This window comes from Pelecanus crispus, chromosome 12 (assembly GCF_030463565.1).
Source record: "Pelecanus crispus isolate bPelCri1 chromosome 12, bPelCri1.pri, whole genome shotgun sequence".
NCBI classification, from domain to species: domain Eukaryota; kingdom Metazoa; phylum Chordata; class Aves; order Pelecaniformes; family Pelecanidae; genus Pelecanus; species Pelecanus crispus.
Genome location: NC_134654.1, coordinates 22,017,159 through 22,034,879, shown reverse-complemented (window position 1 = coordinate 22,034,879; position 17,721 = coordinate 22,017,159). Strand labels below are relative to the sequence as shown.

The window sequence follows — 17,721 nt, the reverse complement described above, 5'->3', positions numbered from 1 at the left end:
CTCTGTCAAACAGGTTTACAAACGTTAATGAAATAGAAAACTATTTATTCCAGTCTTGCAGAAGACAAAGCTCACTACCTTCAGGTGTCAGTGCCAAAATGCAGGCACACAAACCCACTCCAGTGTGATGAGCATGATTTTAAGGAATATGAAGCACCTCTGACTTCATCATGCACCTCTGAGCAGCTTTCTTAGATGTCAGCTATGGGGTCTGTATTTCAGGGATGACCAGTGACTTGGCTCACTGACCACACTTCAGATGAAAAGCTGCTTGTCAGTTTCTAAAAATCTACCTGCCCTGGATTTTCAGAACTGGGGCACCAAAATAATTCACTACTCTTGAAAATTTTGCTCTTGAGTTTCTTCCTTTACAAAGGAAGTGCTCACTGACCATCAATGCTTTGGGTAAGACACTCAAGAGTCACAGAGAGTTGGCAGAAGAGGTCAGAGACAGGGCTAACCCATCTCCTCTACTGTGGGAACTCATAATGGCTTCTTGACTCCTAACTCTTCGCTTTCAAGTGTGGACTTCATTCACTCACTGTAAAAATAAACAGACAAAAGCTAGAAGTTTACTGATCTGCTTGAAAAATCCCCTTAAACATGTGGCCTTCTCTCTTTTTTCCCCCTAGCAGGCCCTGGCATGGCCTGTCCTGGTGACCGGTCACTTCAACCATCAGAAAACTACTGACTTCTGAGTCCTTCCTTAAGCTTCTCCTACCTGTCAGGAAACATTTCTGATATATCCAAACACCTCCAGCCTCCTCCGAATCCCCGCTTCTCTGCTGATCGCAGGATGGAATCCACCTTTCCAATCTTTTCCGACATCTATGTATTTTAAAAGAGGCATTTTTAAAAACTAAACTATGCATGACCATACTAAGACAAGCTAACCTAGATCCTGCCGGTAAAACACAGTCATCTTTCCCAGAGGCAACATAACCCACGTCCCCGATCAACCAGTTGGTCCCTGTCTCTCCCCTTCCAGTGGGGTGGAAGCAAGTGGGAAGTTAGGAGTGTCCCTCCCCCAGCTGCTTGATCAGGAAAATTGGTCTCAACCCATGCAAAGAGACTCCTCTGCCTTCCCACGGAGGGGATCCCTGCAGGCCAGGGCTGAGGGGGATAGGTGAAGCAATGTCCGAGAACCGGTGGCCCTGAGACTGAGCTGCCCTTCCGTGCCAAAAGGCAGCAATCTGTCTAGGTCAGCCAGAAATCCTTTAAGTGAAGCAGTACTGGGAAACCCCGAAACTGGAGCCATCTGAAGACTGGATTCCCTCCCACTCTGTGGCGTCTACCAAGATGCATGTATGTCCGAGAGGAGAAGGTGTGCACCGTGCAGCCTGGCTTGGACACCCCTCCTCTCCCCTCTGCCCATACTCCAGAGGACCCAGCAGGACACCAGGATGACTGTGGTTTATTGTCACGGCTATTACAATACCACAGTTGCAATTTAACTGTGTTTTTTAATCCTAAAGAGTTATATAAATATATGTATATTTATTCCTCTGTTACTGAGTGTAAATGACCTTTAAGAGGATGAAAACTCCTCTGTCTCCTATATAGAAATCAAATTGTATATTTTCTTATGTACATCTTCTGTATAAAGCTCTTGCTGCAAAGATGAATTCAACAAGTCTCCCTGTGTCTGTCTGAGGGCTGGGGGATCAGAAGTAAAAAGAGACCGGTGGTACAAATATAGACCTAATCCTCTTTATCCTATGGGCAGAGCAACTGTTTGGGAGGGTTTTATTATTTCTCTTTCTACAAAGCAGGAACATGTGACACCTAATGAATCCTGGGCACTTGCAGTAACGTCTGAAAATATTTTGTGAGGCCAAACTCAAGCCTACTGTAAAAATAGGTAGCTGTCACCTGACACAGTCTGGGCAACAGCACCAGGGCTGTCCCTGATGTTTTCAGCTCGGCGTTAGGAGCATCACATCCAGGAAAAAGCCCTAGCCACCTCTGAGATGGCTCCAGGACAGCTGCCCTGGACTCCCCTGATCCACGGCAGAGCACACAGTCGTCCCTGTAAAACCCTGGTGCTGGTGCGGTCCGGGTCTGCCAACAATAACATGCCTAATCTGACTCCCAGCCCTGTGTGTTTACCCATCACAACAGGCCACTTCCTCAGCATTTGCAAGCAGTGTGGCACTGAAGTTATTTCCTTTAAGGTAAAACAAAAAAGTCCTTTTTTGGCTCAGCCATTCACTCACAGGCACACACGTGCAGATGGCAGGACCTGCCTAAGAAACATGTCACCTGGAATGTCACTGGCCCACTCGCTGGTGGCCTGTCCCCCTCCACATGCAGGACATGCTGATGCTCTTGCACAGGCCAAGGGTGCAGGGACATGCAATGGAGGAGCAGCACGCGTGGTCTGACTCGTGCTGCCCTTCTGGCAACACAATGCCTGGTGCTGCATGTGCGGATGGCGCTGTTCCCACGTTCAAACGCATAGCGTGCAACAAGGTTTTATATCTGCATGCAGTCCAGGATGGTGAAAGAAACCTGACAGCTCCACAGCAAGATGAACACGTGCACCCATCCACACCGATACAAACCAGCAACGCTTCTTCCATAATCATTCATCCTTGCAGCATGTACAACAGAAGGGTTTATAAAAGTTTTGAAACACACCGGCAACTCAGTTTACGACACTGAATGCAATGTCTTCTCTTCTTACAAAGCTTCCTCCACACACACCCCACCAACAACCAGGCAGAATCCCCTTTCGTCCTCCCAGCCCCTCTACACCTTCAATCCCCTGCCTGGCCTTGCGCCTGCAGTCCAATCACGCCTGATCCCAGCCAGCTCCAGCACTGCCAGGTACCGCTGTGGTGCAAGAGATGCCCAAACTCAGGGTCTCACCGCGACGAACACCACTTGTAGCTCTAGTCACAGCAACCATGACTCACCACAATCTCTGGCATGTGCATCTTGGTGATAATCATCTTCATGATCTCAGGAGGAACAGGAGAACCTGCAATGATTCCTGGAAGAAAGAGGAAAAGATGACCATCTTGGAAACCATCTATTTATTCCCAGGAGTGGTCCCTCAGAAGGTTGTGCACTCTCAGATTTAAATGTTGGCAAGACCTTTGGGATACACCGGTTCCTGTCAAAATACTTTCTATTTTTATGGATACAGGTCCTAGTTATTCTAGAAGCAAAGGCTGCAGCAAGGCCAGTTTGCCTGAATGAATTAAGGGTTGGCAGAATTCACTTGTTAGGAAAATAAACTCTATAGCACAAACCTAGTCCGAGTTGCAGTTCCCAAAAAGGAAAGATTCAGAGCAGAAAGAGGCACAGATTTTTAGCAGGACAAACACTCCCATCAATCATCACCACCATAAAACCAAACCCTTTCCTCCTGCCTTGCACAGAGCAGCCCTTTTGGCAGAGGGCAGATCACATTTTCACCTGTTCCGTCCTAGCATGACAGAGCAAAGGAGCAGGGTAATATATAGGCTTTGCTGGGGAACAAGACGAGACAGGATCATTTTTCACATAGCAGAGATGATTAGGTAATCTGCTTAAATGTTTCTTTTTGCTCCAGCACCATCTTCTCTCCATGCTATTACTGCCCCAAAAGGGCTGGTGGTCTCCCCGCTATTTCCGAGGCTGTCTGAGACAAGAGAGAAAGCTCCAGCACACGTGATCACACCCTCCTCCAGTACTTAGATGAATGACTTCAAAAACAGGCAGGAAACTTTAGGTCAGAGAAAGCACAGGGACTGCACCAGCCTAAAGCACACAAAGCATCTGCTGCCACATGGTGGTGGCTGGTGAGACGGGAGTCGAGCAAAACCAGGCTTCCCAGCTCCCTGATCCAGCAGATAAAACAGAAAGGTCCTTCCCCAATCTCCTTTAGAAATCTTAAAAATGCATAATTCTTGAAGGAAACCCTAAGGAAAGGAAACATAGTATCAAATTAACAGTGAAACACAAGGCTCGTGCAACTAAACTCTTCCCTCCGGAAGAGTGATTTGCTCGCAAAGCTTAATACACCTCCCTGCAGGGAACCAGTAATATCCAGTTTTTCAGGACTTTTTCATTTGAGCTGTCAGACTTACCTCCCCGGAGAGTTGACAGGTCATAGGAGTCAAAGTCCGGCTGGGAGAGCATGTCTATAAACATGGTTGGTGTGCCTTGTAGAAAGGAGCATCTTCAGGGAGGGGAGAGAAAAGGTAAAGCTGCAGAGCTGGAACCAGGGGCACCCCCAGCTCAGCACCCCATCCTGTCCCACCCCACCCCACCCCATCGCGTGCAGGGCCGCAGAGCAGCAGCATGGAGGCAGGCGCAGCAGACGTGCTCTTCATCCATGTGCGCACACATACATATGTATAAAAATGTATATAAATATATGTATGTGTGTGTATTATGCAGACACAATGATAGCTCTTTTTTTTTTTTACAAGCAGCAGAGCTGGACTTGCAGAAAGAGGGCAGGTGGTTAGGTGTAGAAACACACCAGCCATAGCAAACTAAGACACCACTACCCTTTCCAGCCAAAGCCCTACAGTGACCTGAAGGTTCCCTTATTTTTGGGAAAAGAGAAATGTGACAAACTCCCAAGCGCAGCTGAAAAGGCAGGATTTAGTGCCTGTGCAAGTACGTGCACCAGCAAACCTGCCTCAGCCATCATGGGAAGGAAGAGCGAGCAATGGCCTGGCAGGTGAGGCAAGGGAAGAAAGCGTCACCACAAGACAATGAACTCCTCTGTAGGAAGACACAAACACTCACTTCTCTCGAGACACTGCCTCCAGAGCAGCCTTCCCCTCGAAACTGGGTGATGAGAAGATGCAGGAGGACCCGTGCAGAGCCATCACCATGCAGCCTCCTACCGACGCCAGGCAATGATAGAGGGGTGTGGGGAGGCCAACACGATAGTCCTGGGATGAAGCCAAAGACAACAGTGAGAGATCGTCCAGTCGGTGACTAGCCCATCTCACTGCTGAAGAGCAAAGATCTGAACAGAGTTTTCCCTGATTCACTGAAAACTTGCTGGAAAACTGACATTCATCTGTATTCCCATTAGGCTCAAACACAATGCTGATGCTTTCTGCCTTTAATAAAAATCAGTTTGGGAAGTCAAAATTTCATTCTGTAATTTTGCAATGCCTTTTCTTTGCTGGTCTTTTTGGTCTGGTATTGCTTACACATTATTTTATGATGTGCCAGAAGAGAAGAGTGGTGGTGCTATGACAGGCATGAAATATGCAGGACTTGGCACATGCTATTAATTTTATTTTGTTTTTAAAAGCACCAAAGGCTATGACTGATTGAAACAACCCATCTTTTTTCTGGATCAAAGCTGTTGTGTTACAAATAACTGCTTCAGAACTTCAAAAGAAAATATTTGCCTTCAACTATTTTTAAAAAAACTACAAATAGAAAGGTCATATCCTGATAAGACTTACGAGACTGCATACATGACATGAAGTAATGTAAAAAAAATTAAACGCTCATTCAACAGAATTCAAAGCTATCATGCAGAGTCTCATAATTATTTGAAATGAGTATTCACCAAAATGAAAAGTGATTAATTTCAGAATTTTTCCCCCACAAAAAGGTCCTTTTTTTTCCAAAAAAAACCCTTCACATGAAACTAAAATGAAACATCAATGAAACTCTATTGAAATGAAAAATGTTACGCATGAGTATCCCTCAGCATCATTTGCAGCAAAACATCCTGCCCTTCTGCTGAGCAAGCACCAATGCACTCCACACATGCGGTCCCTCTGTGGCAGTGAGACCACCCCAAACTGTGTTCCCACCGAGACCCACCTGCTCTGTGATCCCCAGCCTCAGACCGATCAGGTTGGCATTATTCACGATGTTCCTGTGAGAGAGGGTGGCTCCTTTGGGGCTTCCCGTTGTCCCCTGAAAGACACAGGGCATTATGCAACGATGCCACCTTTTCCAAGGATGAGCTACGTGTGCTCTCAGGGGCGATTTCCCAGGCAGATTCTGGGGTGATCTTGTACTTCATTCTCTATTCAGACCTGGGAGACTTTATTTTCTTCTTTAACAGCATCTTAATCCCAAACCAAACAAAAAAATGGTCCAACTTCAGTTGGACAGAATTCACATGACACACTCTCATCTCCATCGGCCCTTGAGAAAGGGCTGAGCAGCAAGAATGGAAGAAGCAAGGGGAAACGCTAGAACATTTCCTCCATCCTACAGCAGAAGATGGAACCAGGGCTTGGTCTCAGAGGGCAGAAGGCAAAGAAAACGGGATGCTCAGCATCGCACACATCTTTCCCTGTGTCCCCAGCAAGGAACCCAACCAAGAGGCACGGAGCAGGCAGAAGCACCTACTGAAGTGAACTGGATGTTGATGGGGTCATTGCAGGAGAGGGTCCGCTGCACGGCTCTTAACTCTTTCATATGGCTGCTGTCCCCAGCCTGCATCACTTCATCCATGCGGAAGGTGCCAGGCAGCTTGGAGTCCACTGTGATGACAACAGATAAGTCAGGTAGCCTGGCAGAAAGAAAAATACCATCAGCAATAACGGAGCAAGGAGAAAACTGCCTGGATAGGCGTACACTGGCCAGGGCAAACCTCCAGGACAGCCTAACCCGTTCTCTTCAGATGAGACCCTGTGCAGGTCCTTCTGCTAGAGCCTGTGTTGTGCAGCTGAGAGGACACAAGGCAGGACACAGCTGTGAGGTCAGTGCAAAGTTCCTAACTCACCTTTTGCTCTTTATTCCCCCTGGACTGGACTTTTCTAGTTCAGGACATGACTGCTTTAGAATATCATAGTATTTCTGTGTTTTAAATTGAGTGGGAAACACCAGTGCCTTACAGCCAACCTGTGAAGGGAGACAGAAACTCATGAGCAGTCACGTCAGGTTGATGTTCAGGACATGATAAAGAGCAGTCATCACCGACACAGGAACGAGCACAGCCCTGTGACTCTACACAGCGAGCGTTAGCCACTGGGATCTTCTCCATGGCTTGTTTCTGTAAGCACACGACACAATGAGCTCTCTCCAAATTAAACCCAGAGATTTTCAACACCTTCCTAGTAAGAGCCATGGTGCGCAGCAGTTTAAAGACTCACTGAAGACCGTGACATAGGTCTTTGCATAGTGAGGGTGCAGCAGCCACGCTCCCAGGGGTGGGGACATGCCTCCAGCAGGCAGATTCACCGAGGGCAAATGCAAACCAAGCCCTTGCAGCTGTGCACTCATAAAACCCCGCAAAGCAGAAGGCAGGGTGCTGTTACTGCATGCCTGGCACCCCAAGCCCTGATCCACGCACGGAGCTGGTGCTTTGCTCCTCCCCGGTGTTTGGTTCAGGGTGGGCTGGTTGCTTTTGCTGGGCAAGAGAACAGAGCTGCAGCCTGAGGTTCCCTCTTCTCCCAGGATCAACACTCATTGCAAGCACAAGGCAAACAGCTGATTTTTCAGATTAGGAGTCCCAATGCTAACAAAAACCCCAGTCCCAAAATAATAATTAAAAAAAAAAATTCAATTGAGTGTATCTGAAATGAGGATTTTTGAGGGACTTTGGAAAAACAAGGAAACCTAAAGGTCAAGCCAAGGTTTTCTTGGGTTTTTTTTTTTTTTTAAGGTGTTCCGTTTCCCAAGATTTTTTTCCACCTCTTTTTAAAGCGTAAGCTATTTTGAAAATTAAAACATTTTTCATTCAACCTTTACATTTACATAATCCTGAAACAAAGAGCTTTAATTACTCCAAGAATTTCTATTTCTTTTTCAGCAGAGGAGATTTGCTGAATTTGACCCAGATTTGCAAACGACTTTCATCTTCCAAAAAAACGCATTCTTGTCAAATAAACTATTTGCATAAGTTATTTACTTGGCTGTTTTCATCATTTTCCCAAGGACCATGAAATAAGGAGACTGAGGCTAAGCCAATAAATGATCTGTAAGTACCCTCTGGGGTTTGTCAGAAGGGAAGACAAACATTTGCTCTATTTTCTGGAAGTCTGCCCAGAACCCAGGGGACCGAGTCTGTTCTGGGATGTTTTGAGGCTTTGTAACTTTTTACTATTAGTTCCTTCAAACTAGTATTCTGGTTGAACTAGCTTTGCAAAAGAGATGCTACAGGAGAGGAGCTTGCAGGGCAGATGCTATATGAGATAAGAGTCTCTAGTTGGGCATCTCCCACTTGGTCTCAACCCGAATGGCAGCAGGTCCTTCTTCAAAGGACCTGTCATATAAGCGCTGACATCGGTTTGCTTTTACAAAGCCCTGGAAATACAGCAGGAATCAGAAGAATGGTTATTCAGCATATATTTCTGTATATACCAAAGGGAGGGAACCTGATGGAGCAAGGAAGGGACTGCACAGGCTGACAGGATCCAACAGACAAAGCCCTGAAGTCTTCAGGGATTTTGTTGTGCAAATAAACAAACAAGTAATTAGGGGGGTGAGGGACACCAGAGATCCCAGTGCCAAAGGTACATGGGAAAGCTGTGAACATTAGAAAACCTGGGAGGGTAAGACAACAGTAATCCTCAATGGAGCTGAAGCACATTTCTGCTCTTACCACATCAACACTCCAGATTTACACTGGAGGAGAAAAATCAGAGCAGAATCTGACACACAGAGATGGAAAGGAAAACAAAAGCCAGGTCTCACTGGGAAAAAAGGAAAGTACTGCCGTTTACGTTTCGACCCGGTGAGAGAAGCAGGAGGACATCCACACTGGAAGAGACATGCTTCACCGCAGCACTGTGTTCAATCCAAATGCGTGAAAACAGGAGTGACACCAGTGAGACTACCGTAAAAGGATTAAACGAAGGATGAAATGGGAACTCAAATTGAAGCCCAGCAAATGAATTACAGAGTTACTGATGCAAGAGAAAAGTCTCTCTTTGATGCTAGAAATTACCCACTTCTTTCTCGTTAAAGCCAGAACTTGGATGGTGCTGGGAACACCGAGATGTGGTTCCAGCTCTTCTAATATCAGCCTTTGATTTAAAGCTGAACAAACCACAGATGAACAAGTTAGCTTCTTAATCCTAGGATTAATTTCTAGTCATCAAATGTTTAGCAGCCTGGATTCCTCATTACTGGAGCTAAAGGGCCAGAACAGTTTAAACTGATTGGTGCTCTGCACATTACAAACTCAAACCCAGGCAGGTACACGAGGGTAGCTGAGGCAGCCACAATAAGACAGCAGAAAGATGTCGAGCAGTGGCAATACCTAGGACTTAAACCAGGTTAAACTCAAGGCCAGCAAGGCCTGGGACACATCTGGGAAGGAAAAAAACAAGCTACCAAGTAGGTTGGTCCTTTCGGAGCCTTCCTACTTTCAAGGTTAAAATTCCAGATGGTGATTTTTGCCCCAAGTGGTAGGCAGGCAGGATGGCACCAAGTCAGGCAGGACAGCTGCATGATGCTCTCCCTCCTGGGCAGGCTGGAGCATGAGTGTGGGAAAGTTAGAACTGATTTAAGATAGATGTTGCCTCTAGAGATTGCAGCCACGCTCTGCTACTACATAGTCTCTGCTGTCCCGGCTGCCAGCTTCTTGGGTAGAACAGTCCCCGAGTCAGATATTTAGTCTTGCCTTGTTTTCCTCATTCCTTTGTAAATGACTGCTGGTATGGTTATTATCGGTGTAATATTGGCAGTACATGGTTGTTAGCAGAGAGAGAGAGGCATGAGAAGGATGCAGAAGTCTCCATTAAACGGACAGGGTGGCAGCCAAAGGGAACAGCAACAAACGTGACCGCTTAACTGCGGCTTCATCCCCTTGGTCACTGCGTGGTGGTGTTCCCTCTACACGGCCACCACCAGCCCTGCTCTCTGGCCAGCTCTACCCGATATGCCCAAGTGCTTAACCAGAAGCTCATCTGTACTGTGTCCCCACTATCCCCTTTAACAGACAGCTGCTTGTATGTGATCTCTTAACGAATCAATTAGCATTACCAGCAAGTGCCATACAAACCTTCCTGATGACAAACTCCAGCTCAAGGGCCTGGTAGGCTGGATTCACAGATACCTTAAGAGGGAGAAACAAGAAGGTTGATCAGAGTTACCCTTGCCTTGAAAAGCCTCTCCCCTAACACATATTCCAACAGGAAAGTTTTCTCAGGGACAAGCCACACTCAAAGCTTCTCCTCCTCTCCAACACACAGAACTAAGAGCTCCCCACTACAGGATTTCACATTCACCAGAAACATTAGCTGAATCCTGTGTTCACACCAAATAAAACAATCAGAAAAGAGATTTATGTGGAGTCAGATCGTCACAACAGAATTTCAGGAACCAAAACCAGACCTCCTGACTCTCAGGCAGAGATTCAATCCACTGAAGACTCAAAACTCAAGAGCAAGTCAGGTTTCTTAACAGACAACCATGAAAATACCAGCTTTCTCCTGTCCAACTCTCCACAGAAGCAGTTGGCCACTGGAGTTGAGTTCACATCAGGTTCATACTGAGCCATGCTCATCCACCTTGTTACTGTGTCTTAGCAGACACTGGGATGAACCATGATGAAGAAAACGGACCAGAAGGTACAGTGCAGTCCTTACTACGGTGCCCTGTCTAAATAAGACACATTTTGGTGAATGTGCCAGGTCAGACTCTCAAATGAAAATTGGCTTTGAGGGATATGCAACTTGGACTACATTTTTAAGTGAGCATTTGCACCATGAAGCAATACAGGTCCTATTTAGGAGGGATCTAAATAACTGGTTACTTTAGGACAGCAGCACGTTACATAAAAATGGTCCTATAGGCAAAAACATCTTTCCATCTATCATCGGCTGCTGCAAGCTAGTTCACAGCAGTCCATTTCTTGCTGCTCCTTCCTCTGCAGTCTGCTTTCCTACATAAGGGAGGACAAAGATGCAGAGCGTTGCACAGATCTTGTTTAAATACTGGACTCAGCTATAGCCAACATGCTGGGTAAGAGCATGGAAAAAAGAGACAACAAACTTTACTCTCCAGTATCTCCTACTGCTTCTTTGTCTCCGTTTCCTTTCCCAAGGGACTGCTAAAAACGCAGGCACAGCAAACTCCTTACCAGGATGATTCCTGCCTGGGCAGTTGCAAACTGCATGAGAACCCACTCGTATTTATTGGGGCCCCACATTCCCAGCCGGTCTCCCTTCTTCAGGCCAAGAGCCAGAAGCCCAGCTGCTGCCTGGTCCACCTGTAAAATGCAAGACAAGAGCCCAAGGATCACACACAGGATGCCGTGGGGGATCTCTGTCTCCAGGCACTGCTTTTTGGGCAAAAAGCATCGTCTTCACAACTGAAATCAGACAGAATGTACCTCTGCTGCAGTCTGTCAGCCTACTGCTGCAGCAGCAGTGTCTTCTGAGTCACGGAGCACAGACCAGCCCCTGCTTAGCAGGTTGACCGAAAGCATAAAAATAACAAGCACGGAACAATGCAACAAAGCAGGAAGGAACCCAAAATAGGCACTTATGTACAAATAGTTGCACATTAATTCTTGCCCAAAGACTATTTAGTGTCTAGCTCCTAGTCAACTCAAATTAGGATTAAGCCTTCCCCATATGCTGGGCCTGTTGGATCTGCCTCCATTCCGGCATATCACTTACTTCTGAAAGGACTCAAGTGAGGAAAACTGTTATCAAGTGATTTTTGACCAGTCTGGGGTTCCCATCCTCATTAACTTGCATTCAGCCACTATATTAACATGACTACTTTATTTTGCAAGATGGTAAGCATGTTTCAGGTGTGCAGATGTATGTATAAATATTCTGAGATATTCAGGAAACTTTGTAGAGCTTTGTTATGTTCTCAAATGAATTTATGAAATCTACCTTGTAGGAGATTAAGAATTTGAGGAATAGCTATTCTCTGATTTAGTTGAATCGTAGCCTACTTTTTAAAATTAAGGTGAACACAGCTAATCTTGTTTACCTGAATGGATATAACCAAAACACTAGTAAATCTAAAAAAAAAATCCAAACAATTCTTCCTATCCAAGATCATATCATACATTTAATAGAAACTTTCCAGGTAGTTAGCCTTGAAATATTGCCCCTCCATTCAGAATACATATAAACATATATTTGTATGCAATATGCACACATACATACACATGCATAGATACACCCACACACATTTTTGCATATAATATTGAGACCAAGTCCTTGACTTTGCTCAGCTGCCTTTGCGCTTGGACTAGAAACCTCTACATGCTTGACCTCTGGCAGTTGGAGCAGAGTGACTAATATGAGAGCTGAAGCCTATTCCAGTTGAGAAAACACCATCAGATAGGAGTGGTAATTTTTAAGTATGAAAGTTCATTCTGGGATATTCAGCAAGCATTTTACATACGCTGCCTTCTCCCTTTGATCTCGAGACTCTAAGGAGGACAAAGGCAGCACACACCCATCTGTGTGTGCTGGGGAGGTGCTACCACCCTCTGCTCAGGGCCAGGGTGAAGATCTGCATACAACAAACCTCACTCCTGAGTTGAGCAATGAAATCATTTTTCCATTTCTCCATCGTGCCTGCTGCTGCCATTATCCACCTGCCTGGGCTCTCCGAGGGGCGAACCAGGCACTCACCTCCTCTTTGAGCTGAGCAAATGTCTTCCGAACCCCATCTCGGCAGAAGACCAAGGCTTCACGGTCAGGAAACCGCTCGACGGTCTCATCCAGGCATTGGCCCATGGTTTTGGTGAGAAGGGGAATGTCTGAGGTCCCCTGGACATAGCTGTTGGTCACCCTGTGGGAGGTAGAGGGCACCTCTGTGTGCAGGGCACTGTGAAAGAAAAGGAGAAAAGTCTATTTTTTAACACAACCCATCAACACAATTATCCCCACCTGGAAGGATTATCAACCTGCTGACAGTACCAAGAGTACTCAGTGCACATCCCCACACTGGTGGAAACCCCAGGCAGCCACTTCAGCAGGTTAAGATCAGGAAGACCTCTGAAAGCACTTGGAAAGCACATGCAGTAGCTCTGGGCAGGCAGAATGGCCTTGGTAACCCCAGCGCACCCACCGGGACCTGCCCACACCAGCAGGCAGCGCAGGCAGAGCCTCCATCCCTCCACTGGAAACCAGGACCCTGCTCAGTGATGGGGAATGAGCCTGTGCCAGCCCTGCAGACCGGGCACAGCCTGGTCCTACAGCCATTCACCTGGACATTTCAGGGAGGTTTAGATTGGATATTAGGAAAAATTTCTTCACTGAAAGAGTGGTCAAGCATTGGAACAGGCTGCCCAGAGATGTGGTGGAATCACCATGTGGCACTTTGGGACATGGTTTAGTAGGCATGGTGGTGTTGGGTTGATGGTTGGACTGATGATCTTAGAGATCCTTTCCAACCTTAATGATTCCTAGTTTTTACTTTCATTAAAAAATAATCCAGGCACCAAACCAGGAAATGTGAAATTAATTATTACTCTACCCTTAATTGGTTTAGTGGTGGACTTGGTAGTGTTAGGTTAATGGTTGGACTGGATGATCTTAAAGGTCTTTTCCAAACTAACCTAAATTCTATGATTCTATGTCTGGACAGATGATGGACTTTGCTGAGAGACAGCAACTGGGTTTGGTCTTTCTGCAACATTAAAGAGTGTGAATAACTTGGAAGGAACACAATCAAAACAGTTTCTAGGGAAGTTCCCCTGACTGGCTTCTCTCTGATAGAAAGAGCAGATGACTGAGAAAGAGAAAGTTAAAATAAAGTCAGAGATCTGTCGTTTTATCAGTCTCCAAAACGGTCTGCAGAGAAGAGTCTAATCCTGCAGAATAAAAACCGTTTAGAAGAGTTCAAAGAAGTTGAGCTGTAACTGAAAGGAATTTGCAAAGTAATGGTCTATGTATACAAGAGCAAGCAGGCTACACATGCTTTACTATCTCTGCCAGCTAGGCTGCAAAGAGTTTACAGTACTGAAGACAGCATCAGTAAAACGAGGAGCTGCCAGCGAGATGAGGGGGGAGAAGCGCAGAGGCAATGATACAGCCGGCTCACAGGGTGGAGGAGACTACACCCACTGCAGACACCAGACAGGAGGGGAGGAGGAGAGCAGGGAGGTGTTTCAGCAGAGCAGCACCTGGGCAGCAATGGCACGAGAGGGTCCTTGAGAGGAGCATGGAAATATTGTGTTGGAGGCCAAGCTAGAGAGGGAACATAGGAGAGGCAGCAACGAGAAGATGTGGGCAAGGCGGTAGGGAAAATCATTTTAAAACCACTAAGGCTTTCACTGAGGTCTGACCATCAGTGGAAAAGCAGTGACCTCCCCTCAAACCACAGCTCCTGACCATCCGAGCGCCGCAGTTCCTGCCCCGGTTTCTCTCTCCACCTCCTCCTGCTCTGAGCCGCCCTCTGCCCCAGCAGCCCCCCTCTGCCACGCTGCCCTCCTCCCCGGGCAGCCCCCGCTTTCTCTGTCCCTCCTCTCTTCTTCCCTGCCTCCCTCCATGCTCTCAGCTCCTCCATGCCTGCCTTGGGAGATGACCAGGAAGAACAGGGTGAAGCAACACTGGTGGGGTGCACAGCTCAGAGGCAATGCCCTGTGTTTGCAGACTCACTGTATAATGGGGGAGATCCCTGCCCTAGAGCGGAAAAGCAGATCAGCCTGAAGGCAGATTTTCCCCATTCATGATGGGATCAATATTCTGCAAAGACTCAGTGCTATTTACCATAAAAGATTTGTTTTCCTGCCCACAAGAAAGAAAATCTAGCATGAAGTTACTTCCTCTACAGGGTGGAGTTCAACCTCGAGATAAGCACAAAACAAGATTTTACCTTCCAGGGGGAGTTTTGCTCCGAGAGCCGAGCAAATGGCCTGACCCTCTTTCCCCACTGCTTTTCTGCAGATGGAGGGTCGTGCGACTCCCACTGACTCTGTTTCTGATGTCCCTCCTACCTCTGCTCTTGGGCAGCTCACACCAAGGCTAGAAAGGCTGCCCAAGGAGGAAGAGGGGGGCCAAGTGCTAAACTGAGCTATCTTTTGCTGTTTGAAATCTCCTGGGCAAGGCATGTAGATAAACCAGGAGATGAAAGAAACCTCTGTAGAAGAAAAGCCTTTATAAATACAGGTTATGTAAAATAAAGGTTGAAAAAGCTCTCCCTAACCCAAGGGAAGGATAAACACGCCTGGGAAAGCAGTAAAAGCCACTGCAGCCACTGCCATGGCCACTCACTGTTTCAAATGGCAACTGGAGAAGCCACTGTCCTGTCGCCGTAGGGTGGTCTCAGGCAAACAGCTCCAGCCGCTCACGTGGGCAGACAAAGAAAGAGCAGACTGTTCGCAAAAACGTTTAATGGCGACAATCACACTCACATCCCTCCACAGCCAAGTCGCCTCCGGTTTCAGCAGAGCCTGTCCCTAAACACTCCACGTTTCTCTGCCAGCTGGGGCACAGCGAAGTCCCTGCTCGCTCCCGCAGCCAGAGAGCAGCTGCTGGCCTGGTTGCACAAGAACACCTTCCCCCAGCACCACCTCGGGGGTCACCGGCAGCCGAGCAGGCTCGGTGCTGGGCTGCAGTGGGAGCAAGTAAACAGAAGCCTTTCATGGACTGCACAGTTCCTCTGGGGATACCGCCCAAGGAACTAATTCGTAAAAAATTTGGTCCAACGCAGTCTTCTACTGCATGATTGAAAACCAAAAAAAACCAAAACCCTACCACAGGAGGAGTCTAGAGAGGGGAGGAAAAATTATTAGAAAATTCAGATTGTGAGAAAATTCAATCAAAATCCAAAATGTCCAGCTGAAACAGCCTCCCGCTCTCTGCGGTCAACCTTCAAGAGGTACTCGCACAACCCTGCATCGCTAATGAAAAGGGCGGTATTTTACACTGTCATGTCTTGGCAAAGTGCTAGGCAGACCAGGCTTTCTGGCCTTACTCTCTCAATTTTTTCCAGGCCTGAAGAGCCAAAGGGTTTCACTGACCTCGCAGGAATCAGACTTTCACACTAAATGCAAGAGGGTGCAAAGCCAGAGCTAAACGATCGTTCCACCTCCAGTCTTCATGGCTACAGCTGCCTCCCTACCCCCAAACATGGGGATGAAAGAGCATCAAAGAGCAGTAAAAGATGTCTGTATAAAGCCCTGCACCCCAAAACACTGTGAAAACATCGCTGGTTCCCCTCACAGTGTGAAAACACACACAGCTTGCTCTCAAAGGTCCCAAGCATTCATACCATGAAAGCATCAGCAGCTTTGAAATTAGGGCCTAAGATATCTCATGCTGATAACCCAGAGTCACTAAACTCCTCTCAAAGCGCCTGGTCATGTGGTTTCCTCAAATACACTAAGGAAAGCAAAACTCGCAGCTGTCATCTAGTTTGAGTTCCCTGAATTCTGGTCTGATGCCCTCACGTGCTTCAGCATTTCTGGATCACTTATCTCCTGGCCTTGGCAAGAGTGAAAGGAGTGGGATAAAACACAGCAGGCTGTTGGAAGCACTGCGGGTCAAGAACGGAATGAACGAGGCAGATGCATGGTACATTCATTATCAGTAGTGTCATGCTGGAAATAACGTAGGGTCGGTCTCCCTCCTGCCTATAGCCAACAGCAAGTGTATATTATCTGATCTGAAAGACTGTATCGAGAGACCTCTGCAAAGAAAAGGTCCAAAGGATTTAGAAGTAATCTTTTTGTTCACCTTTGTTACAGAAAACAAGTAATACACCCTCCACCTCTCCCTGTGGAGCAGCCGGTACTGCTGGAGATAAAACAAGACCAATGGTCTGATGGTGTGATATTACGGCAGCTCTCATTTCCCTGCCTTAGCTGGAGGAGAGCAAATAAAACTCCGCTTGCTCTTGGGTCTCAGCGTAGACTGTTGAACGCTACTCTTGGAGAGCACATGCCTTCTGTTGGCAGCACATTCCAGCAGCACATTCCAGCAGCAAGACAGCCTGCGGTGCCTGCAAATGAGCCAGCCTCAGCACTCGGCTGCTCTTGCAAAACTCCGTAACCCTGGAGTTCAGCAGCGCAACTGAATGGAGAAACATCAGAGACCCAGAAAAAAATCACCTCCCCCCACACCTCGTGCAAAAGGCAGGCAAGCAGCCAAACGCTGGCAGACCCAGAAAGCACTCCTGCCTGATGGCAGCAAGCAGAAACGATCAGAATGAAGCAAGCACTCTTGACTAATCCTAGGAGCAATTTGTATTCACCTCTGAACAGCCCCAACTAACAGTTTATAGTTGTTGATATAAGATAACCAGCTTCGTTTTTCACCTTTAACTCTTCACCAGTCTCTACAGAAATTATCAGAAGGGACGAGATGAACACGAGGCAGAGGCATCAGCGTAACCTCCTGTCCCCTATGATGAGCACAGAAGCAAGCTCCTGCTTTGCAGCTGTGAAGGACATCGACCCTGACCTGTGGTGCCATGCCCTCCGCACGTGGATGAAAGGCCCTGCCCTCCCGAGGCTTGGGAACTGTCCCGACTGCAGAGTTCATACCCGGACAGGTTCATGGACTCCCCAGCCGGTTCCTTTGTTCACGGACATCTACCAGGAACTTCTCTCCCCAGAGCAAGAGCTTTTGGGTCTTTTATGTAACGCAACTGCAATAAAAGGGTGGTGAAAGTTAACCCTGCTCTGCTCTGTCCTTACCTCTTCTTTACTCTTTAAAACAACCCTGTTGACTAAAGAGTTAACCAGGTTCTGATTACTTTTATTTGTTTGAATCATAGAATCATTTAGGATGGAAAAGACCTTTAAGATCATCAAGTCCAAACATTAACCTAGCACTGCCAAGTCCACCACTAAACCATGTCCCTAAGCACCACATCTAC

General features: G+C 47.0%; 1 protein-coding gene across 1 annotated transcript in view; it reads right to left on the bottom strand.

Moving 5' to 3' along the window:
* ACSF2 (acyl-CoA synthetase family member 2) overlaps positions 1 to 12,835 on the bottom strand; it is a 31,535-nt gene extending 18,700 nt beyond the window's left edge. Inside the window, exons 1-10 of the mRNA XM_009492369.2 lie at positions 12,786 to 12,835; positions 12,528 to 12,723; positions 11,009 to 11,137; positions 9,929 to 9,982; positions 6,704 to 6,822; positions 6,328 to 6,490; positions 5,791 to 5,886; positions 4,747 to 4,895; positions 4,077 to 4,168; positions 2,919 to 2,995 (exon numbers count right to left, since the gene is read on the bottom strand). Of these exons, the coding sequence (XP_009490644.2) occupies positions 2,919 to 2,995; positions 4,077 to 4,168; positions 4,747 to 4,895; positions 5,791 to 5,886; positions 6,328 to 6,490; positions 6,704 to 6,822; positions 9,929 to 9,982; positions 11,009 to 11,137; positions 12,528 to 12,723; positions 12,786 to 12,835 (1,125 nt within the window). The remainder of the gene's footprint in view (positions 1 to 2,918; positions 2,996 to 4,076; positions 4,169 to 4,746; positions 4,896 to 5,790; positions 5,887 to 6,327; positions 6,491 to 6,703; positions 6,823 to 9,928; positions 9,983 to 11,008; positions 11,138 to 12,527; positions 12,724 to 12,785) is intronic.
* Between the last annotated feature and the right edge of the window lie 4,886 nt (positions 12,836 to 17,721).